Source organism: Dromiciops gliroides, chromosome 1 (genome assembly GCF_019393635.1).
Source record: "Dromiciops gliroides isolate mDroGli1 chromosome 1, mDroGli1.pri, whole genome shotgun sequence".
In the NCBI taxonomy this organism is placed as follows: domain Eukaryota; kingdom Metazoa; phylum Chordata; class Mammalia; order Microbiotheria; family Microbiotheriidae; genus Dromiciops; species Dromiciops gliroides.
Window position 1 is genome coordinate 124,635,569 of NC_057861.1, and position 25,174 is coordinate 124,660,742.

The following is a 25,174-nucleotide window of genomic DNA, read 5'->3' on the forward strand; positions in this document are numbered from 1 at the left end:
TGAAAAAAAAAGCTGAAGTAACTAATAGTTGATGCCTTGATAGCTGTTTGCCAGGAAATCACAAACAGAGCAGGCAATGTGTCAGAATTTCATAAACTCTTAACTCTTATGGGTTTAAAGAAAATTCTCTTTTTGAGAATTCATAATTAGATAAAAGGGTTCTCAACTGCATTTGTGGCATTGCTAGGGTTTTACAGAATCAATCTCTTACTTATTAATGTATCACTAACCATTATTGGCAGAATTAGAGATGTATTATTATTAATATTTTTCTTCCCATGTTTTTCAATTAAGTAATGAAAAAAATGAAACAAAATTCTTTGTACATAATTGGCACTCAGTAAATTTTGTTGAATTATGTGAAGGGGTGGATGATGATGATGATGAAGAAGAAGGAAGAAGAAAGAAGAAGGAAGAAGAAGCAGAAGGAAGAAGCAGAAGAAGCAGCAGAAGCAGCAGAAGCAGCAGCAGCAGCAGCAGTAGCAGCAGCAGCAGCAGCAGCAGCAGCAGAAGAAGAAGAAGAAGAAGAAGAAGAAGAAGAAGAAGAAGAAGAAGAAGAAGAAGAAGAAGAAGAAGAAGAAGAAGAAGAAGGAGGAGGAGGAGGAGGAGGAGGAGGAGGAGAAGGAAGAAGAAGAAGAAGAAGAAGGAGGAGGAGGAGGAGGAGGAGGAGGAGGAGGAGAAGGAGGAGAAGGAGGAGAAGGACGAAGAAGAAGCAGAAGGAAGAAGAAGCAGAAGGAAGAAGAAGCAGAAGCAGAAGAAGCAGAAGCAGCAGAAGCAGCAGAAGCAGCAGAAGCAGCAGAAACAGAAGAAGCAGAAGAAGCAGAAGAAGCAGCAGAAGCAGCAGCAGCAGCAGCAGCAGCAGCAGCAGCAGAAGAAGAAGAAGAAGAAGAAGAAGAAGAAGAAGAAGAAGAAGAAGAAGAAGAAGAAGAAGAAGAAGAGTTCTAGCCAATTCATTGCATCCTTATGGAAGTTCCAATAAAAATTGTTGGGAATTTTTTAATTGCATATACAGTTATACCTTCCACATCATGGAGGTTAGGAGCATGGAACCACCACAATCTGGAAAATCCACATAAAACTTTTTGGCTCGCCATACCAGAAAAGAAGTCTGAATTTTGTCTTTTTCTTTTATGGGGTGTTTATAGAACTTTATTGTAAAATTTGGGTGAAGTAGTTGGTCATAATCTCTGTGTTAACTGCTGGCCTTCTGTCATCTATGGCTTCCACAAATCTTCCCAAAAATGTCCATTTAATTTCTTGTGCTGACCTGCAATGTATAAAAACAGCAATGGGGAGTCACTATGTGGAAGGGATAACTATGACTATTTTCCTTTTTACTTGAGATATAAATAAAAAGTATAGTTCATATTTTTTTTAGAATAGAATTTTATTTTCCAAAATATATGTAAAAACAAATTTTAACATCAATTTAAAAAAAAATGTTCCAACTTCTCTTCCTCCTCTATTCCCACCCCCACCCACTAGAACTCAAGCATTTCAAAATAAATTATACATGAGTAGTCATGGAAAACATTCCCACATTAGCTAGGTTGTGAGGAAAAAACAGTCAAAAAACTCCCAAAACTTCAGACTGAGGAATTGTCAAAGAGAAAAAACATTTTTTTAAAAAATGTGTTTCCAGGGGCAGCTAGGTGGCGCAGCGGACAGAGCACCGGCCCTGGAACCAGGAGCACCCGAGCCCAAATCCAGCCCCACACACCCAACACCCACCAGCCACTTGACCTCAGGCAAGCCACCCAACCCCAATTCCCTCACCAAAAAAGAAAAAAAAGAGAGAAAAGAAAAAAAATGTGTTTCCAACTATTTCAGATACTATCACTTCTTTCTCTGTAGATGGGTTGCCATTTTCATAGTCCTTCAGGGTTATATTGGACCATTGCCTTGCTGAAAATAACCACATGCTTCCCAGCAGATCATTTTACACTATTGCTGTTATTTTGTATACAGTGCATTTCACTCTGCTTCAGTTCATGTAGGTCTTTCCAGGTTGTTCTAATAGTATCCTGTTCATCATACCCTAAATAATGTACCTTAAACTTGACAAAGAATTTTCTTCGTATTAGCCCAGCAAAGTCATCATAACTATTTCCCTCCATCCTATTCCCTTCCCATGATATTTACTCTATTTTCCATCTTCTTTTAAACTATTCCTCCTCAAAAGTATTTTACTTCTGACTGTCCCCTCCCCTACTCTACACTCCCTTTTTTTCCACCCTTCCTTCCTTATCCTCTTCCCCTCATACTTTCCTGTAAGGTTAAATAGATTACTCCTCCCAACTGGGTATGAATGTTATTCCCTCCATGAGCCAACTCTGATGAGTTTAAGGTCTTTGAGCTAATTCTATGTTCCAAATTTTCTTCCTCCCTCTCTCCTCAACCCTCCCTATGAAATCAAGCAATTCAATATTTCATACTTGTGCCGTTATGCAGAACATCTTCACCTTCCTTGAAACTATTTTGCTTTTTACTACTCTCTCCCAGAATCTGCCCTTCCCTCCTTCCCCTCCCCCCCCTTATCTCCCTCCCCTCCCTCAGGGCAAAATATATTACTATACCCACTTGAGTATGTATGTTAGTCCTTCTTTGAGTCAATTCTGATGATATTAAGGTTCAATCACTCCCCAATTCCTTCCCCCTCTTCCCCTCCCCTCCATAAGCTTTTTTCTTGTTTCCTTCATATGAATAACCTCTCCCCAGACCATCTCTCCCCTTCCCCCTCCCCCAGTCTATTTCTCCTACACCTCAACCCTATTTTAAGGATGTCATTATGGGTTAGTTAGGTGGCACAGTGGACAATGCACCAGCCCTGGACCCAGGAGGCCCCAAGCCCAAATCCGGCCCCATACATAAGACACCCCACAAAGAACAAAACATAACTTCCCTTCGTATTCAGTTCAGACCTGTGTCCTCTGTATTATCTTCCCATATAGGAATGTTAACAGTTTGATCTTTTAATATCCCTCATGAAGTCTTTTTCCTGTTTATCTTTTTATGCTTCTCCGGGGTGTTGTATTTGAAAGTCAAATTTTCTATTCAGTTCAGGTCTTTTCATAACAAATGCCTGAAAGTCTTCTTTCTCCTTGAAGTTCCATGTTTGTCTCTGAAAGAGGATGCTTAGTTTTGCTGGGTACGTGATTTTTGGCTGTAGTCCCAGTTCCTTTGCCCTCTGGAATATCATATTCCTCCGGTCCTTTAATGTAGAAGCTGCTAGATCTTGCTTTATCCTTATTGGAGCTCCACAGTATTTAAATTCCTTTTTTCTAGCTGCTTGCAATATTTTCTCCTTGACCTGGGAGTTCTGGAATTTGGCTATAATATTCCTGGAGGTTTTCCTTTTGGGATTTCTTTCAGGAGGTGATCGGTGGATTTTTTCAATTTCTATTTTAGCTTCTGCTTCAAGAATATCAGGGCAATTTTCCCTCACAATCTCTTGGAGGATGGTGTCTAAACTCTTGTTTTGGTCATGGTTTTCAGGTAGTCCAATGATTTTCAAATTCTCTCTCCTAGATTTATTTTCTAGGTCAGCTGTTTTTCCAAGGAGATATTTCACATTGCCTTCTATTTTTTCATTCAATTGGATTTGCTTTACTGTGTCTTGGTTTCTCATAAGCTCACTAGCTTCCATTTGTTCAATCCTAATTCTTAGGCAATTATTTTCAGCAGAAAGTTTTTTAATCTCCTTTTCCATTTGGCTTTTCAAACTGTTGACTTTTTTCTCATGACTCTCCTGCATTGCTCTCATTTCTCTTTCCATTCCTTCCTCTCTTTCTCTACATCTTCGTTCTATCTCTCCTACTTTCTCTTCAAAGTCCCTTTTGAGAGCTTCCATGGCCTGAGACCAGTTCATATTTTTCTTGGAAGCTTTGGATGTTGGAGCTTTGACCCTATTATTATCTTCTTCTTCTGAGGATGTATTGTGGTCCACCTTTCCCCCAAAGAAGTTTTCAATGGTCTTCTGTTTTCTCTGCCTACTCATGCTGGCTTACTGTTTCTTGGCTTTTTACTCCTTAAAGTGTAGCGCTGCTTCCCGGACACACCGTTGGTGCTACAGCGTGGCCCAGGGGGTGATTGGGCTTCTTCTCAGCCTGCCTGGTTTGTGAGTAATCACAGCCGCTTTCTCTTTGACCCGGAAACAGAAGTCTGATTGAACTCTGATTCTCTATGGTCAGAAGCTCGGCGTGCTTTTACCCCTCCCCCACTGGGCCACCATCACTCCATTCAGCCCACTGGTTCAGACCCAGGGCGCTTTGCCCCAACTCCAGCAGATACTGCCTCCACTTCACCCCGGCCTACCTCCGAACCCCCTCGCCAGTCCATGATCGGAGCCTCAGAAGCTGCTGGTGCTGAAGACTCTGACGTGTTGGAGGCACTGTCCCTGGCTGGGTCCGGACTGCGCGCTGAGCTGTTCAGCCTGATCAATAGGTGATCAGAGTTGCCCTCTTTTGCGGAGAAAGTCTCACTCTGTTCTTATGTGCATTAGGCTGTTCTGGGTTTTGATTTTTACCGCATTATTTGGGCGTGAATGGACGGGTTTATCTGGAGCTTGTGGGAGTCACAGCCTCTCCTCCGCCATCTTGGCTCCGCCCCTATAGTTCATATTATAAAGTCCTTAGCACAAAGTAAAGACCTTAAAACTGACTTACCTCTCATATTCACAGAATTTTGGGGTTAGAAATCAGGGGCCAATCAAGAAGACAATGAATATCCCTATCCTTTTATATATATGGTTCAACAATCTGAATCTTTCCTCATATGACTGAAATAATTAAATTGGTTTGATGATTTTGCAATTATAGACCTGACCAAGACAATACTATTGGAATGTAGGGAGGACAAAAATTAGGGCAATGCCCAGCATTATTGTTTTCTCCAATAAGAGATATTGTAGCTTAGTGTATAGAGAACTGGCCTCAGTACCATGAAGACCTGGGTTCAAGTCCCCACTTCTGTCACATTATTGACTATGTGACTAGGAGCATGTCACTTAATCTCTTAGTGCTCAAGGCAACTTTCTAAGACACCAACTTATGAAAAAACTGCAGACAAATATGCATTGCTAGTGGGGGTTTCCTCTTCCAATGCTTCCCTACAGCAATGAAAAGAGAGCAGTCTTTATAATTAACAATAAGTATTAAGAAAAATTACTACTATAACAAACTGATTTAACTTATCTGAAAAATTGTTTATTTTATAAGGTTTAGAAATATAAAGTGTGTGATGGACACTAACCTGATTATGTATCAAAGGTGTCATGGATATTTACCTTAATTTTCTATTAGAAGATTCTATACCATCATTTCTTTACTGAGAATTTTTTTCTTACTTCTGCTAGATCCTAACACATTTTTTTGAAAATCAAATTGTGTCTGAGTGACTCTGACAATCATCACCCTTAATAAAAATCCTACAATAAAAATTTAGGTTATGATTCTGTCTCATTTTCTCCATTAAGACATTATAATAATAGAAACCTTATAATAACTACAGAAAAAACTTGTTTTATCTTGGCTGTAAAGAGATATGGCTTGAAAATACTGTATTACTTGCTTGAGCAAAGCATTTAATTTAAAAGTGTTCTAGCATTAGTTGTATGACATCATTGAGTTTGCTATTGTTATATCCTTTTTTACTCATGATTATGTCAAGAGAGAATGGAAAGATTAGGTGTTAGGTCAAAAGCATCATATTCCAGTTTGTAAAAACACAAATGTATAAATGTGCCTGTGTGTATTACATAAGCACACACATATATATATTTATATATGTGTGTAATATATGCATATATGTGTCTATATGCACATACACATACACCCACACAAACATACATGTGTGGGGTGTATATATGTATATGTATCTCTGTCTCTATCTCTATGTCTATGTTATAAATATATGACTGGAACATGAGCCTATTATATTATTTAGATCATAGCATATCATATGTGTATGGTATGAATTACTGTTGATCCTTCAGAAATATCTAAGAATTAAAGAGGAACATAGTACAAACCATTCTTTCATTGATTCCTGAAATTTTAGTTTCTCATGAAAATGAAACAAAAAACCAATGAAAAGAACTTCCAAATTACATTTCAAATTTAGTAGTTTGGATTAATCAGATTTATGGCTATAGAATATCTACTTCCTATTTGAAATCAGCACAAATCAAGGACAATAAACAACAGTTTTATATTTTAAGTTTTACAAATCACTTAAAATACAAGGCTTCTGTGGGTAGTTCAAGTATTTTCCCGCACTTTACAGATGAGGTTTCTGAAACTGAAATATTAAATTGTTTTCCCAAGCTACTGTTATATTTTTTGACATATAGTCATGATACAAAGAGAGTATTATTTAGAAATATCCTAATTGCTTCTTTGCTAAATATATTGCCTAATTCTAATATTGTATTCAGGAAATGTACTAATAAACAAACTGGTAGTAATTGTGTATTTTTTGTGTGTTTTGTCTTTCCTAAAGCACCCTGTGGAGGCAATTTAACAGGTTCTTCAGGCTTTATTCTTTCTCCAAACTTTCCTCATCCATACCCTCATAGTAGAGACTGTGACTGGACTATCACAGTCAATTCGGATTATGTTATATCTTTAGCATTTATCAGGTAAGGGATTCCATGCTAATATATATATATATATATATATATATATATTTTTTTTAAGTGTTTGGCATAATGTAGATATATTTGCTGGTCTTGTCCTGCTTTGTCCCATACATGGACTTCTAGTATGATTAATATTAATAATAAAAGTCTTTTGAAGAGATGAAATGAATAAGAGATGAATAAGAAGTAACACAAAGTTTCCAGTCTATGATTGAAAATTTTAAAAGTGTTTCTATATGGATTAGTTAAACTGTCATTCTCCAATCAATGTACTCCACTTTCACCATTCTTTTATAATTCAGTAATTTCTGAACTCCAAGGTTTTAAGTTCATTTCTTCAATTGTTGTCAACTAGAAGCAGTAAGAGCAACTCTGAGGATGCTCCACGGAATGGTCATCATTTTATATATACATATACATATATCACAATATTTTTATGTATATGCTTAACCTATACATATATGTAAATATATACATGTGTGTATATAAAATTAATATTCTTGAAATAACTTTTCCTAATGTATGTGAATCATCAAATGTTTGATTTCTAATGGTCACATTAGACCAAGTTGTGAAAAATAAACTCTTGAGATATATCATAGTTTTATAGATCACTGATAAGCATATAATAAACATAACACTTAGGAGGTATCTCTGATATGTCTATACCAAAGATTTTTAGATATATGAAACAAAGAATTAAATTCTATTTACTAGTAATTCAGTTTATGAAATTAACTATGGATGTGGTATAAAAATATACCTGCTTCACAGTTAGTATTTCCCTCTCTATCCAGAGTCAGGACACAATGTGTTTTTAACAGCATATAAATTCCAAGGGCTGATATTTGGCACTATACAAGCACAACTCCAGTTTATTAGAGAAAAAAAAAACTAATGGGAAGAATACTAAATTTCAGGTCACCAAACAGAACAGTTCCGTAGTTAGCACTAGGCTTCCAGTGTCTTGGCAAAGTTGTCTTCTCTATGCAATGAGTATCATCTCAGGTAAAAGGTGTGTGTGTGTGTGTGTGTGTGTGTGTGTGTGTGTGTCTATATAAATATATATATATAGTAACTAAATTAAGTAGAAGTCAAATTTAAAGATACATGCTTTCTGAAGATATTAATATTATATTGAGAACAAGTTTTAAAGAACCTATACATCAGTCTATAATTTCTTTCTTCCTCTTTTATTCTTGTTTTCTAATAATAGTGTATAGTAGGTGCTATAGAAAGTAACCATATGGAGCCTACTTCCTGAGAGTTTAGATTTTAAGGATATTAAAATAGTATATATAAGAAAGTTTATTAGTTTAACTATCAGAAAGTTCAAAGTTCACCAAAATTGAGTGATCTTAAAAATATACACACATTCACTATAGTAATTTGAAGTGCTAAAGTGTTGTTAAGTTATAAAACATCACACTACATAAAATAATATTTTATTTAATTTTTCATTATGCTTAGAAAAAGAATGAATGTTTTTTCTTTCAAGAAAAGAATATTTCATGATACATAGTTTTCTATGTTTTTTAAATGCTGAATTTGCATGCCAATCTTTGTTTTGGGTCTAATTTTATGTTTATTTTAAACTAATAGTGAATGTAGAAATGGTTTCAATTCCTCAAGTCCCCTTGTGCTCATTACTATTGATGAATTGCCATATTATAGGCTTTTCCCTTCATGATGTCAAGCCATTACTGTGAAAATTTTTAAAAAATAATCTTACAACTCTGCCAGACATCCTGACATTTGAAAACATTAAAAATATGCCTGAAGTTTTCATTTTAATTCAGGTATTTGGGGATGTGTGAACATAATATAGGAGCTATTTTGTAATTATATTGCTCCTTATTAGCTGTTTACCTTAAAAGTGTTAGTAGAAACCACTTTATCATATATATCTACCATCAAAAATATTCATAGGTGATTATTTGTGCATTGCTCTGTGCTTATCAATATGAATTACTTTACAATTGTGTCCCTTTATAGTAACTGCAATAAGAACCTATTTAGAAAATGATATGTTATAAATCCCAGCACTAATGGGTTTTTTTTGTATATTTTTTAAAGTTTCAGCATAGAACCAAACTATGACTTCTTGTATATATATGATGGGCCAGATAGTAATAGTCCACTTATTGGAAGCTTTCAAGACAGCAAATTACCAGAAAGGATAGAAAGTGGCTCTAACACTATGCATCTGGCTTTTCGAAGTGATGGATCTGTCAGTTACACTGGCTTTCATCTAGAATACAAAGGTAAGTGTAAGCATTTCATGTTTTTACATATACTTTCTAATTTGTATATGCTAAAATGTATGTTTTTTGGAGTCAAGGTGGCAGAGTACAGGTGGGATACAGCTAAATTCTCCTAACATTCTCTTTCATTCCAATCTTTAAAATAGCACATCAAATAAAATTTTGGAGTGGCAGAGCCAACAAAAGGTCAGAGGGTGACTATTTTTCCAGCCTAAGACAGCAAAGTACATCTACAGGAGAAGACCGTAACACTGGGATGGACACAGGGCTCAAATGTGGCAGGAACACCAGCAGTGGGCCTTGGAGTTAGGTACTGTAACAGTACCAGCAGCTTTGGGAGCTCTAGGCTCAGAGACAGTAAGGGGTTTTGACAACTTGTCAGAGATTACAGGGAACCCATTATTGGCACTTGATGAAACTGGTGTTTATGGGTGGCTCTGTTTCTCATAAGCAGTTTGGGGTTATAGTTAGAGGGTGAAGAGGAATGCTTATGATTGTACACAAGGGATCAAGGTCCCTAGTTACAGTTTTAGTGCCAATATGAGTGCTAGTACTTGTGACTACGGGGGAGCAAAAGCCCTTCCTTGGTAAAGACCAGAGCAGACCAGATCAGCAATTAACATACCATTCTTAGGATAACACCACCTAGGAAGCACCAAAAAAACTTGCAGATCCCAAGAATTAGCTCAGAAAACAGAAGCATAAAAACCCTGAAGCCCTTAGCTGAGCAGAGTCCAACTTTAAAATAAATCTTAAAGTGAAGAAACAGACTGTGAAAATGAGCAAACACTAACAACAAAATAATTTGACTATAAAAAGTGGCTATAGTGGCAGGGAAAACCAAGTCATAAACTTAGAAGAAAACAATATGAAAACAGATAACAAGCAAAGCTTAAAAGAAAAATGCAAGAATTCCTCTTAGAGTTAAATAAAGAGATACAAAATGTAGAGGAAAAACTAGGAAAAGTAATGAAAGTGATGCAAGAACTTATGAAATGAAAATAAATGACTTTGTAAAAGAGGCACAAAAATACTGACGAAAATAACCTTAAAAAACAGAATTGGCCTAATAGTAAAAGAAGTATGGAAAATCACTGAAGAAAATAACTCCTTTAAAGACAGAATAGGCCAAATGGAAAAAATTAGAATTGGACAAATAGTGGCTAATGACTCCATGAGACTTCAGGAAAGAATTAAATGGAGTCAAAAATATGAAAAATAGAAGAAAATATTATATATCTCATCAGAAAAACAACTGACCTAGAAAATAGATCAAGGATAAATAAATTAAATGTACTTATATAATAAATATATAACATGATAAATAATAAATAATTATAAATAAATAAATTGATAATGAATAAATAATATAAAATTATTGGATTACCTGAAAGCCCTGATTAAAAAAAAAAGAACCTGGATATCTTATTTCAAGAAATTATCAAGGATAATTGCCCCAATATCTTAGATCCAGGGGGTAAAATAGAAATTGAAGGACTCCACCTCCTGAAAGAGATCTCAACATGAAAACTACCAGTAATATTATAGCCAAATTCCAGAACTTCCTGTTCTAGGAGAAAATACTGAAAACAGTCAGAAAGAAACAATTCAAATATTGTGGAGCCACAGTCAGCATCACACAAGATTTATCAACTTATACATTTTAGGTTCACAGGGCTTCAAATAGTATATTCCAGAAGGCAAAAGAGGTAGGATTACAAGGAAGAATAATGTACCAAGTAAAATGGCATATAATAATTCAGGGAGAGAAAAAAATGGATGTTTAATGAAAAAAGAGGATTTCCAAGAATCCTGATGAAAAGACCAGAGTTTAATAGAAAAATTTACATTCATACAGAAGACTCAAGCAAAGTAAAAGGTAAATATGAAAGAGTAATCATAAGCAATTCAAAATTAAATTGTTAACATTCCTATATGGGAAGATGATACCAATAACTCCTAGTAATGATATCATTACTAGGGCATTTAGAAGGACTATACATAGACAAAGGGCATGGGTGTGAGATGACTATGATTGGATGACTTAAAAAACTAATATGGGTGAGAAAGAGGGATTTATAGGGAGGAGGTAGAAGGAAGGAGTAGAATGGGGAAAATGTTCTCACAGAAAAAAAGATGTGCATGGAGGAGCTTTTATAATGGAGGGGGAAATGGGTGTAGTGGCAAGCAGTATTTGAACCTCACTCATTGGAATTGGTTCAAAAAGGGGAAATACACACACACACACACAAACATATATATATATATATATATTACACACACACACACACACACACACACACACACTTAGTTGGATATAAAAATATCTTAACCAATAGGGAAATAGGAGGGGAAAGAGATAAGAGATTTGTTGGGGGGAATGTTATAAAGGAGTGTGGATTAAGAGAGGCAGTGGTCAGAAGCAAAACAGACTTTTGAAGAGGGACAGGATAAAAAGAGACAGAAGAATAAATAGAAGAAAATAGGATGGAGGAAAATACACAGTATTTATAAGAGTGAATGTGAAAGAGATAAGCTAAACCAAAAGTACATTAAAATTAATTAGAAACCAAAATCCAACAGTACGTTGGGTACAAGATATACACTTGAAACAGAAGGATACACATAGAGTTAAAATAAAGGGCTGGAGCAGAATATAATATGTATATTATATTATCAGCTGAAGCAAAAAAAGAGAGGGATAGCAATTATGATCTCAGACAGAGCAAAAGCAAAACAATACCCAATTAAAAGACATAATCAGGGAAAACACATTTTGTTAAAAGACAGTGAAGTAATATAAAAAAATTTACAGCAATTTTTTTCTGATAAAGTCCTCATTTCTCAAATAAGAGTCATTCCCTAAATGATAAATGGTCAAAGGATATGAACAGGTAGTTTTCAGAAAAAGAAATCAAAGCTATATATAGTAATATAAAAATGCTCTAAATCACTATTGATTTGAGAAAGGCAAATGAAAACAGTTCTGAGATACCACCTTACAAATATCAGACATTACAATGCTGGAGTGGAAGAGGGATAGTAGTTACAATAATTGTTGGTGAAGTCCTGAACTTGTCCAGCCATTCCGGAGAACAATCTGGAACTATGTCCAAAGGGTTATAAAACTGTGGCTACCCTTTGATTCAGCCACACCATTACTAGATCTGTGTCCAAAAGTTATCGAAGAAAAGGGAAAAGGACCTATATATACACAAATATTTATATTAGCTCTTTATGTGGTGGCAAGGAATTGAAAATTGAGGGGCTGTTTTTCAGTTGGAAAATGGCTGAAGAAGTTATGGTATATGATAGTAATAGAGTATTATTGTGCTATAAGAAATGACAAGGGGACGGTTTCAGAAACAGAAACAGAAACAAGAGCATGGCAAGCCCTTTATGAACTTATGCAAGGTAAAGTGAGAAAAAGTAGATCATTGTGCACCATAACCACAATGTTGTAATAATGATCAATTGTGAAACATGTGGCTACTTTGATCAATACAGTGTTCCAAGACAATTCCAAAGGACTCAAGATGAAAAAATGCTGTCTACCCCCAGGAAGAGAATGGGTGCCAAAGTATAATTCTCTTGCCTTATTTTTTCCCTTTTTGTCAGATGGCTAATATGTAAATGTTTTGCATGATATCACACATGTAATTACTATATTATTTTACTTCTCAATAAGTGGGGGAGAAATGAGAGAATCTAAAACTCAAAATTTAAAAAGAAAAGGAATGTTGTAAATAAACAAAATTAAAAAATAAAACAATAAAATATATGTACATTTTTGTGTAGGTTCGAATTAAATATTTAATTTCACTATAGTTTTGTTCAGTGTGTTTTCTGCAGCTTATCACTTTAAAAGATCACAGACTCAGGGCAGTTAGGTGCTGCAGTGGATTAAGCACTGACCCTGGATTCAGGAGGACCCAAGTTCAAATCCGGCATCAGACACTTGACACTTACTAACTGTGTGATCCTGGGCAAGTCACTTAACCCCCATTGCCCCCCCCCCACAAAAAAAAAGATCACAGACTCTCTGGTATGTTGCAGTATGTTAAATGTATTGAGGTGTTAAATTATCAATATTACTATTGATTGAAAAATTAGAAGTGGAAAAAGTAAAGCCATCATGTCTACTGCTATTTTTGAGAAGTTTAATGAATACAATAGTCACCATAATAAGGAAAACAACTAGCCCTTCACCCCCAGATTACTAAACAAATAAATATATAATTTTTTTATGGAAAATGGAATGGTAGCAATAAGTAAGACTGACATATTATAGAGACTTATTTAAGAAATCTATGAAAAAATACTACCTCATGAAAGAGTAAAATACATTGAGGTTAAAAAGAACTTTAAAAGAATTTAGTGAGATCTAGCTATGCCAGATAATGAAAAGATTATTTGAAGAGGAAATTGTTAGAATAGACAGCATAAGGAGCAGATATAATGACATTTTTGTCATGAATTATTTTCAATATTTGTTGCTAATGAGTAGAAGCACCCCATATGGATTCTACGCCTTTATCACATGACATCATTTGAGAAATCGGTAATGGCAATGAGGAAGAAATTGGGAAGAACAGGTGGAATTAATGTAATGCATACAGAAGTAATCCATGCTGGTTAAAGCAAAATATTAAAGTATTTAACGACAGATTTTTAAGATAGGTCAAAGATGCAAATCGTAGAAAAATAGAAAAGTTCATAGATACTTTTCTCCAGAAAAAAAGTAACCAAGAAGTCATCAAAGTCAACAGCCCCCATAACTACTTTTTTATTACTATAAAATTTTTATAAGATATATGTTAATCCACCCGTTGAGGATATGTTTGATGAGAACATAAAAATTGGGCAAATAGCTTTCCTTAGATGGTTTACATATTTATACATACTATATATTTGTAGTCTTACAACTAACAGAAGTGGAGAGACTGAGAAATCCTGCTGTTTGCTATCTATTCTTGGTGGGTTTTCAAAAAAATAATTCATCAAAACAAAATATTGCCTTAAAGCCTTGAATCAAACAAGATGTATTTGATCATGTGATAAAATGAGCCTCTGACAGATAAGATCATGAAGATAACTTTAGTTGATAATCTGTTGAGTTTGACATTAAGGGAGTTCTAAAATAGGAAGACATATGGTAACCTAACCCTTTTGCCAATGTCATGGAAAATTTCTGTGCTGAGTTCAAAGAGAACATTGAAAATCTTTTTCATTAAAACTCATAATAATTCAAAAGAGATCTAGTAACCACTTTATGAATACAAAACACACATTGCGATTTGCAAAAAGTAGTTGAATGGATAGACCATTGAATTACTCTAAAAGTATCTGTCTCTTAGATAATTAAGATGTACAATGAACTACAGATGGATAATAACCTAGGCAAAGAATTAAATAGGAAGAAGAGATCAAGCTGCATTTATGTAATTGCATAGTACTTTCAATGAGCCCAAGTTGCTGGCTGCCACAAATGCATTTTTTTAATGAGTATTATCTTGGTGATACAATATGGCTATAAATCATGGGACACCAAAAACTCATTATAAAAAGAATTGTAGGTGATCTAAAGGACAATGAAAAGGTGCAAGATGGGTATAAATGTGAGGAGACCTATTATAAAGAATGTCTTGAAATACCGTTAAGGATATGAATGGTCATAAAAGGATGTGGGCTTGTCATACAGCAATAGAGAAGGGAGAACAGTTATATATCTGAGACCTATGCTAGAACTCACAAAATTTTAAAAACAGAACTATAAGATGGCTTTTAGTATGGTATTTGGCTCCACTGAGAATGATTTCTGGAAAGATATCATCAATGGCTTCATTTGATTGAAATATGGGGGAATTCTTTGTGCCAGTGAAGGGACTGCGCAATGCTGAATAATTAATGGGTTCTTAGAAGTATCAATATATTGAAAAAGCATAGTAGAAGAATATGAGTTGGATTATACAACATAGAATAACTTGGATAAATATTAAGTTGTCTTAAAATAAGATCCCACATATTAACATAAAAATGGAATAGTAATAATTAATGAAATTTTAGAAAGTGTTATGTGCTTTTATAATGCAATATATAGATTAAATGTATTTAGATAAAATATTTGCACACAAATATCAACTTCAGGGCAAATTTTACAACATAATTATGTTGTTTTTTTAAAATAAGTCAGGTAATATTTTATTGTTTTCCTCTTATGAGACTTTTGCATATGCTATTTTTGTATTTGTAATAGTTTGGTATTTATTGGTAGTTGAATGTCTTATTTTTCCCTAAACAGTGTTTCAGTGATCTTTTCAAAGAACTGTTTTGCTAAAGCATCTTAAGAAATAAAAAGACTTCTTGGGCTTGAATTTTTATAACTTTCTAAAGGTAGCCGCACCTAATTTGTACAGAAATTATTTATGTGCATGTATATGTATATATACATGTATCTAGACATATATATGTATCTCTGTGTATTTATACATATATGTATACATACACATATGTTTATATAAATGGTATGACTTCAACAGACATTTTAAAGAATACATTCAATTTCATGTCTATCTAATGAACTATATATTTTTTTTTCTTTTTTTTTTCTTTTTTTTTTTTTTAAGTGAGGCAATTGGGGTTAAGTGACTTGCCCAGGGTCACACAGCTAGTAAGTGTTAAGTGTCTGAGGTGAACTATATATTTTTTTAAAAATCAGATTTTCGAAAGAATTCATACACACACACACACACACAAATGAGTGTGTTTGATCCTAAATAGTTGTCCAAAAGCTGGCATTTAAAGATATAACTCATAGAAAAAATATTGCTTCACTGTGGAGGATTCCTTCCTAAGATGTTGGCTATTCTGAGAAATCAGTGTTCAATGTCTTGCAACCATAAGTTTGAGAGGGGTATTTTCTAGCCTTCAGGCCCAAAGCTGGAGGAGGTACAGGGGACTACACAAATGACATGGGGTCACAAAAACAGACAATGAATGCAGGTCTAAAGATAAGGATGTTGTATGTCTAGAAATCTTTAATAGTTCACCCTTCTGCATATCCTGACCCCTTATGGTGGTACTCAATGTATATACAAGTCCCTGGACTTGGAATCACTCGAAAATCATGAGAGTTGCCCCTTTAGCAAAACAAAGTTCATTTTCCTCGTGAGAAATGTTGGTTGTTGTCCATTCTTGAAGAGGACCAAAATGACATCACTTTGTGGGAATCAAGGTACAGTGTGTTTGACGGTGGCTGATCAGAACAATATGAGCTCAGAAGGCACTACTACAGATCAGTCACAAATACTCCATGTGAACATTTGGAATGGAGATGTCTCAATTTGCACATCTCACATTTCTTTTGAGCTGTTGTAATTCTGCTTCACTTATAGAGCTCAGTGCCTTCTTGGATGTAAGTATGCAATACTGGGAATTTCTTTGCCAGTGTCTCCCATGTGATGCAATCAATTCCAATCTTCTTCAGAGAGACTTTGAGTGTGTATTTGTATCACTTCTGACCACCATATGAGTACCTTCTTTGTGTGAATTCTCTATAAAAGTCATTTAGGCAAATGTATATTTGGTATTTGAACAATGTGACCAGCCCATTGGAGTTGCATTCTCTTCAATAGACTTTGAATGCTTGACATTTTGGCTTGAGAAAGCAAACCAGTGTCCAGTACCTAATCTTGTCAGGTTATCTTCAAAATCTTCCTAAAACAATTAAAATGTAAGATGTAAGATATTCAATTTCCTGACATGGTGCTAGTATCCTGTCCAGGTTTCACAGGCATATAACAGTGATGTTACTACAATGGTTCTGTAGATCTTCAGTTTGATAGGCAGTCTAAAAACCTCTTTTCTCCCATACTCCTTCAGAACCTCCCAAATGCTGAGCTAGCTCTAACAACGTGTTTGTCAACCTCATCACCTATATGTACATCCCTGGGAAGTATACTGCCAAAGCAGGTGAACTTATCCACAGTGTTCAAAACCTCTCCATTTGTCGTGTGATGCTGGCTGGTGGAGAACCTGTGTTTTTGTTGTTGTTGTTAGTTATTAGGCCAAAATTAGAACAAGTAGCAGAGAATTCATCTGTACTTTATTACATCTCTGCTTCAGAGACAGGCACAATCATCTGTGAACAAAAAATAATGCCCTGACTCTCCTTCCACTTTAGTCTTGGCTTATATCCTTTTCAAGTTAAATAATTTATCATTGGTGCCATACTTCACCTTGATGCTATGTACATCTTCATTGTGTGAGATTCAAAATTGGATATATGAGCGCCGCCACGGCTAAGTTTAAAAAAAACCAGAGAGAGCCACTTCGGTTCCTTCTCAGTTTTTAAACAGCCATCCCAGAAGTTGGTGCCCTCGGACACGGCGTGCTTGGCCAGCTCTCTGGGCAGCAGCAGGTGCAGGGCCATTCGTTGCAGTCTCTTCCCCAAAAGGGTGGTCCTTCAAAAGCCGTATCAGTAGCATGCGCTCAACTCTCAAATGATTCAGCTAAAACTTCCATTTTTTACCACAATTGAAGGCATCTAACAATATTGCTGAAAACATCAGGCAAAAAACCTTGGGAGCAAACATGCACTCCATTAGTGAGTGGCAAAGCATGAGAGCGTTGTCCATTATCATCTATAATTATCCATGCAAGTATGCCATCATGAAATTGATATACAATAATGGTGAACTTCTCTGGGTAACCAAATTTTGCCACAATTTTCCACAAGCCCTCATGGCTAACAGTATCAAGGGCCTTGGACATATCAATGAACATTATGTATAGAGCTCTTTTCTGCTCCTGGCATTTCTCCTTGAGTTATTGTGCAGCAAACACCATATCAATTGTTCCTCAACCCTTTCTGAATCCATACTGGCTCTCAGGTAGATAACCATCTTCCATGTGAAAGTTCAGCCTATTAAGGAAGACTCTGGCAAGAATCTTGGCAGTAATAACTAAGAGAGAGAGAGCAGGGGGAGAGAGAGAGAGGAGAGAGAGTGCACTGACCCTCCCCCCACCAACACATGTGATTGTCACAGGACAATCTATTTCCTTTACCTTTATAGGTAAAGGAGGCATCCTTGAAATCCTGGGGGATAACCTCCACTTGCCTTATGCCTGGAAAAATTCAATCAGCTTTTATATGAGCAGTGGACCCCCTGCCTTGTAAATCTCAGCTGGAATAGAACAGTACTACTTTGCCACACAAGAGGAGCCTAATGGCATTGAACACCTGTTCTTCAATTGGAAATTCTGCTAGAGAGGGACTGACTTCAACCTGAGTTATATGGTCAGTGGATTGTTACTTTGGATTTGTCCTTTGGGCTTTGCACTTTGGATTGTTTCTATTGGCATAAAACTGAATTTCATCTGACTTCTTACTGAGCCAAGAATCCTACATCTCTCTTAAGCTTCGCTTGTACTTTATTTTTTATGGAATTTAATGCTGCCTTCTTAGAGATGGATGAACTATCCTGCTGGTAAACCCTGTGGAGTTCTCGTTTTATGTTTAGTAGCTTCTGAATTTCCCCATCATTTTTGTCAAACCATTCAATGTTAGTGTTCTAGTCCAGATGAGTAAATACAGCACTGTAAACCAAATCTCTGCAAACTGTTTACTCCCTTTCTGCTCCATTTTTTACCAAATGTGTGTTGGCTCAGCTTTCCCTTTAAGTTATCGACTAACTCTTTGCACTTAGAATAGAACTTTAATCTGTTGACATTACATCTTCTAGTAGATGCCTTGCCTTGGGGCTGCCACTTTTGTTGAATATGAATATTTATGTTGGAGAGGATAAATCTATGATAAATCTAGCATTCTGTGCCGTGCATCACTGTCATCACTGTCACATCCTTTCTGCTTCTTCTTCCAATGACATAGTTTATTAAATGCCATTGTTTGTTCTGAGGGTGTATCCATAAAAATGTTGTTGCATTTAGATATAAACTAGAATGTTGCTATGAATCTGGAGGACTGAAGACCTAGAAATAGCCTTATAAATATGTTGAATGATTATTAAGGATTTATAGTGCTGGCTACTCCTTTGACCATATTATCTTGGTTAAAAAAAGACCATTACAAATTAAATTATTTACCTTTAGGAACTCCCACAACTTCTCAGATAGATTGGAGTATAAAGGACATGAAAGAGAAAAAGAGTAGTTTAGAATCTGTCCTCCCCTATGATAAAATGAGTCAGGAATTCCCACACATATTAAAATTTACTTTTAATAACTGAAAAAAAGTCAGACAGGCAGTCTGTCCCTCACAAGTCTCATGCTGTTCATTAATGGTTAACGTGCAGGCTCTCTGAGTATTATGAAAATTCTAATAATTGCTAGAACTTTCAATTCTTATAGAGAAGTAAAGTTATCAGTATGATTAACATGAAACCTTTTTTTAAAAAAATAAAAGAATGACAATCTTGCCAGCTCCACTTGCCAGTTCTTTCTAAAACTCTCTACCACTAAACTTGGACTAGTCTATTACAATTTCAGGTTAGTGTCAAAGTGGCATAAAATTTCATCCCCATGGACTCAGATAATTTCTTTTAATTAAGAAAAAAAATATAACAATATGTTAGATATTTAGTACATGAATTGAAGTTTCAAGATTACCATTCAACTATAAGGGGGTATATTGTTTTGGGTAGTCGGAGGTGAGAGCAGAGGAGAGAAAGAAGAAAGGCAAAAGTCACCAGATTTACCAGCAGCACCATCCCTTTTCAGTTCTGTTCCCAAGTGGAATCAAGCCAGACAGAGAGCAAAAACAAACAGAAGTTTTCAGGTTTAGATTGTCTAGTGCTGTGTGTGGTTTTTTTTTAAACTTTAGGGATCGTAGCAGAGGTCAGAGAGCAGAATAAGCCTAACCTACAAGCCTAAGGTTACTATGTGCCTTCAGGAGAATAATCTCTTTTTGCCTTCCATTTACTTTTCTGACCACGCTTTTTGAGTCTCCTTTCATTTGGCTGGAGCTCCAGTTTAGTTCTCAGTCTGATTGCTCTTGTTATTCTCTACTTTCTGAGATTTCCAGGAGAGGTACGCGAATGAGCATAGCTCTTCTTTCTTCTCCATCTCTTAATTGCTTAGCTTTTGGTAGTTTCTCCTTTTCAGTGACCTTTTGTTCTCCCAGAAGGAATTCCTTTTTAAGTACATCAGAAACAGTTCATTTGTTTCATTTGATAAATTTGTAACAAGTGACCAATTTGACTAGGGCACATTCAGTAGGTAAGTGATTTATTAAAGCATGTGAAATTAATTATTCACAAAATGATAATATCCTCAAGTTTGTATTAACCTATGGACCAGGACCCCTAAGGACCAAGAACTGGATCCAGTCCTGGGAGGTTGACTCTAAAATGTCATTTTCACTTCATTTGTTTATATGCCTTCACCTACCTTAATCTAGAAGTCTCCAAAGCAAAATTTAGGTATAGCTAATGACTAGGATTTCTCAAATGTGGGTGGCAAGGTTAATGTCATCTTGTGGGTGACAAGGTTACTAAATCCTGCACTGTTCCTTAATGTATAATATTATTATTATACAGGAAAAACATTATTTTACTCCAAAGAAAATGCTCCAAATTCTTTGGACTCACAGTAGTACCTAAAGAAATACAGGTGTATCAATAACCCATATAACCCATCAGACCCTTCTAAGAGAAATGAATTTGATGAAATGAATTAGACTAGCACTTTTACTTTATGGATGTGGAAATCAAGACTTAGAGTATTTAAATAATATACCCAGGTAACAGATCTGCTTAGACAGCTGTGGTAAAAATTAGAGAACTCTCCATAGGCAGCTTTTGAAGGACCCCCTGTTTTGCGGAAGGAAAGACTGAAAGCTCCCTGAAGGGAGGTGGAGGGTGCTTCCGGAATGCTAGGCTGCTTCTGGAACACTAGGCTGCTTCTGCTCCGTATATCAAATTTTGGCCCTCACACAGCAAAGCTGGTCCTAAAACCAAGGTTTCCTACTTTTTACTCTTGTGTTTTATTGTTTCTATAATCACAGTATCTCTTTCTCATCTCTCTATGTGTCTGTCTCTGTGTGTCTATCTCTGTGTCTCTGTTTATCTGTTTCTTTACTGTGAAATCTGTACCTGTAATTTCATTGGAATGGAATCAAATAAGCATTTAGAAAGTAGCTACTATGTGCTGGGCAAGTGTACTGATCTTAAGCACTAAACCAGTGACTAGAATAGCAGTGCTAGAGTCAGGAAGACTCATCTTCCTAAATATAAATCTGGTTTCAGACACTTACTAGCTGTGTGACCCTGGTCAAATCATTTTACCCTGTTTGCCTTACTTTCCTTATCTGTAAAATGAGCTGGAGAAGGAAAAGACAAATCACTCCAGTATCTTTGCCAAGAAAACCCCAAATGGGGTCAGAAAGAGTTGGATACAACCAAAAACGATTGAACAAGTCAATATTATTTTCTGTCAGTAGTTAGACCCTGTTTATTTTTATTGTTTATTTTTTTTGTTTTTGTTTTTGAGGGGCAATGGGGGTTAAGTAACTTGCCTAGGGTCACACAGCTAGTAAGTGTCAAGCGTCTGAGGCTGGATTTGAACTCAGGTCCTTCTGAATTCAGGGCCAGTGCTCTATTCACTGCGCCACTAGCTGCCCCCTTGACCCTTTTATTTGTTTTTAATTATTTTATTTTTAATTTATGGAATAAAAGAAGCATTTCCTTAATATAGTACAATAAAAAGGATGATTGCATATGAAACTACAAATCTGCTATGTACAACTTGCTATTCCTTTTAAATATACAGCAAAATTGTTGCGTAATTTTTTTCCTTTTTTTCTTCCCTATCCTCCACCCTGACAAAGAGATGTGTAAAGAATTAATTGTTATTCAAGGCATAAAAACCTCAAATAATAGTTAATTCTTTACAGATGGCTACTATTAGATACAAATACAAACACATACATATATACACATATGTACATATATATGTGTGTATTAATTATTTTATGCATAATTATATTTATCAATATTTTCTCTGGATGCAAATAGCATCTTTCTTCATATGTCCTTTATAGTTAATTTGGACATTTATAATAGCCAGAATAACTTATTCATTCAAAGTCGTTCTTAAAAAATATTGCTGTTATTACATGCAATGTACTTTTGGTTCTATTCATTTCACTCTTCACTATTTTGTGCAAGTCTTTCCATGTTTTTCTAAGATCACTGAGCTCATCATTTCTTATACCACAGTAGTATTACATCACAATCATATACCACAACTTGTTCAGCATTCTGCAACTGATGGGCATCCCTACAATTTCTAGCTCTTTACTACCACAAAGAGAGCTGCTATAAATATTTTAGAACATATAGGTTCTTTTCCTTTTTCTCTAATCCTCTCTGGAAATAGACATAGTAGTAGCATTTCTGGGTCAAAGGCTATAAATAGTTTAATGACTCTTTGGGCATAATTCCAGATTGCTCTCCAAAATGATTTGATCAGTTCACAATTCCACCAACAATGAATTAATATAACAATTTTTCCACTTCCCATCCAACATTTGCTGCTTTCTTCTTCAATCACATTAGCCAATCTGGTAGGTGTAAAATGATATCTCAAGGTTATTTTAATGTGTATTTCTCTAATCAATAATGATTTAGAGCATTTTTATGTGACTATAAATTGTTTTGATTTCTTCATTGTAAAACTGTCTGTTCATGTCCTTTGATTACTTGAGGAATGACTTGTATTCTTATAGATTTGCAAACTTTTTTATATTTTTGATGAGACCCTATTTGCTAAAGTGTCTATAAAATTTTTTCCCAGTTTTTTGTTTTCCTTCTGATCTTTGTTACATTTTTTATTTGTAAAAAAACCTTTTTTAATTTATTATAATTGAAATTGTCCATTTTATACCTAACTTTGCTTTCTCCAGCTTATTTATTTATGAATTGTTCACCTATTCATAAATCTCATAAGTAATATATGTCATCTTCTAATTTTCTTGTAATATCTCTATATCTGGGTCATGTATCCATTTTGAACTTATCTTGGTAAATGGTGTAAATATTGGTTTATGTCCAATTCTGCTATATTGCTTTCCAATTTTCCCAAGGATTTTTACCAAATAATGAATTCTTATCCCAAAGGCTTGGGTTTTTACACTTGTCAAATATAAGGTCAATATGTTGATTTGCTGCTGTAAATTGTATGTATACTCTGTTCCATTGATCTGCTGCTGTATTTCCCAGCCACCACCAGATAGTTTTGATAATTCCTGCATTATAAAATAGTTTAAGATCTGGTACTGCTAAACCTCCTTCCTTTATACAAGTAAAAGAAGGAGTCCCTATTTCTTTACAGTTTTTCTTAGTACCTCAAGACTCAAAATATAGCTTAATGGTTTGGACTTTCCCCCAAAAATAAATTTGTATTGGAATTTTAGTAAGCAATTCCTATCTCAATGTACTTTCATTCCTATGAACTCAGTGGCTTTGTTCTCCAAATAGGATCCCGTGCAGAAAACATGGGTTTTTCTTTGGTTTTGTTTTTTGTTTATTTTTTCTAAGGGACATTTTATGATTAAATCTTTTTTTAGTTCTGAAGTTCAAATTCTAGGTCTAGTAGTTATGAACTCTTGGCCATAGGTATACCCACAGGGCAACTGAAAGCTGGTGATGCCTACCAAAACTCTTTTCTAGAAGGCTAGATTTTTTTCATATAAATATTTTATTACTTTCTAGTTACATGTAGAGATAGTTTTCAACATTTGTTTTTATAATATTTCTAATTTCAAATTTTGCCCTCCCTGCCCTCCCTGCCTCCACCCCAAGACAGCAAGTAATCTGATATAGGTTATATATGTACAATCACATTAAACATATTTCTGCATTAGTCATGCTGTGAAGAAGAATCAGAGCAAAAAGGAAAAAGCTCAAAAAAGAAAAACAACAACCACAAAACAGGTATTCCATAACACACATCTCCTGGGTTGTTGTAAGGATTAAATAAGATAATTTATGAAAACATTTTGCAAAATTTAAAGTGTTATGTAAATGTCAATGTTTATGTTTATTAATGTTTAATTCTGTAACTTTGTTACATAAATTCCATTTAATAAACTGGCTTGGATGGCAAGGCTTAAATGATTAAGAAAATGAATATGGTAACAAGTCAAGTAACAGGCTATGGGGTGAATGCATGAATGTAGTAGTTTTCAGGTACAGTTACTGAAGTTCCTTAAGCAGGCATTGTGTTACATTGTAGAAATCAGGAAACACGTTAAATTGGAAAGAGTAATTGAATTGGAATTGTGGAACCGGCCTGAGTTAGAATTCCAGCTCTGCCACTTTTTGCCTGTGTGACTTTGGACAAGAGATTTAATCTCTGGGAGTTCGTTTCCTCATTAGTGAAGTGAAGGGGTTAGATTAAATGTTCTCTAAGGTTCTTATGATCTCTGATACACACTTAAAAAATCTTTGAATACATAACTGGTTAATAGGCCATGTTTGCTATTTAAGAAACAATTTAACTAAATAACAAAATGACAAAAAGTACTGAATTATTTATACATGGCAATTCATGAAATAAAAAAATAAAATGATACTTAGTTCTATGTTTAAGGCTTCTGTTCTGGCAACAAAGAGGGTAGGCTCATTTATCTATCAGCAACATTTAATCACTAATATAGCAATCATCAGTGTGAAAGACAATAAAGTTTGGAAGATAACTAGATTAGATCAACTATAAACAGAATTGGACCTTGAGTAATGTGACACAATTTTGAGAACATTGAGGTTCTTAAGATATCTGAATGATGGGAAAATATCAAATATATAGTGTGTATGTATGGTGAGGTTAGGTGAATAACAGATATTGATAATCCTAATAAGGATAAAATCAATTTATCAGTGACTACTGAGTCATATATATGCCTAACTATCCATCACTAGAAAATCTTTATGAGAATAGTCAAAATGTATAGTGAGGACATTGTTAATAAAGGTAAGAGAAGAGAATATTTAAGATTTCACAAATTATATTCTATAGTAGACCACCTCTTTGCACATACTCAACTGAAATTTGCATTGGATGAATTGTCCTACTTTATTATTTGTTAACTCAATAGATAGCAATCTCTACCAGTGATGTCATATGGCTAAAAATTATGTAAATCTTCAATTTCCAAATAATTGTTTTAAAAACCACCAACATTTTTCATCCACTTGGTTTTCTTTCCATGAGCTTTTAAGTTAAAATCTTTTGAGTGACTGTGGATCTTTTTTAG

General features: G+C 34.9%; 1 protein-coding gene across 1 annotated transcript in view; it reads left to right on the forward strand.

The window, feature by feature from the left end:
* CSMD3 (CUB and Sushi multiple domains 3) overlaps positions 1-25,174 on the forward strand; it is a 1,584,452-nt gene that overhangs the window by 1,243,640 nt on the left and 315,638 nt on the right. The window contains 2 exon segments of the mRNA XM_043974157.1: positions 6,499-6,637; positions 8,714-8,901. Coding sequence (XP_043830092.1) covers positions 6,499-6,637; positions 8,714-8,901 — 327 coding nt within the window.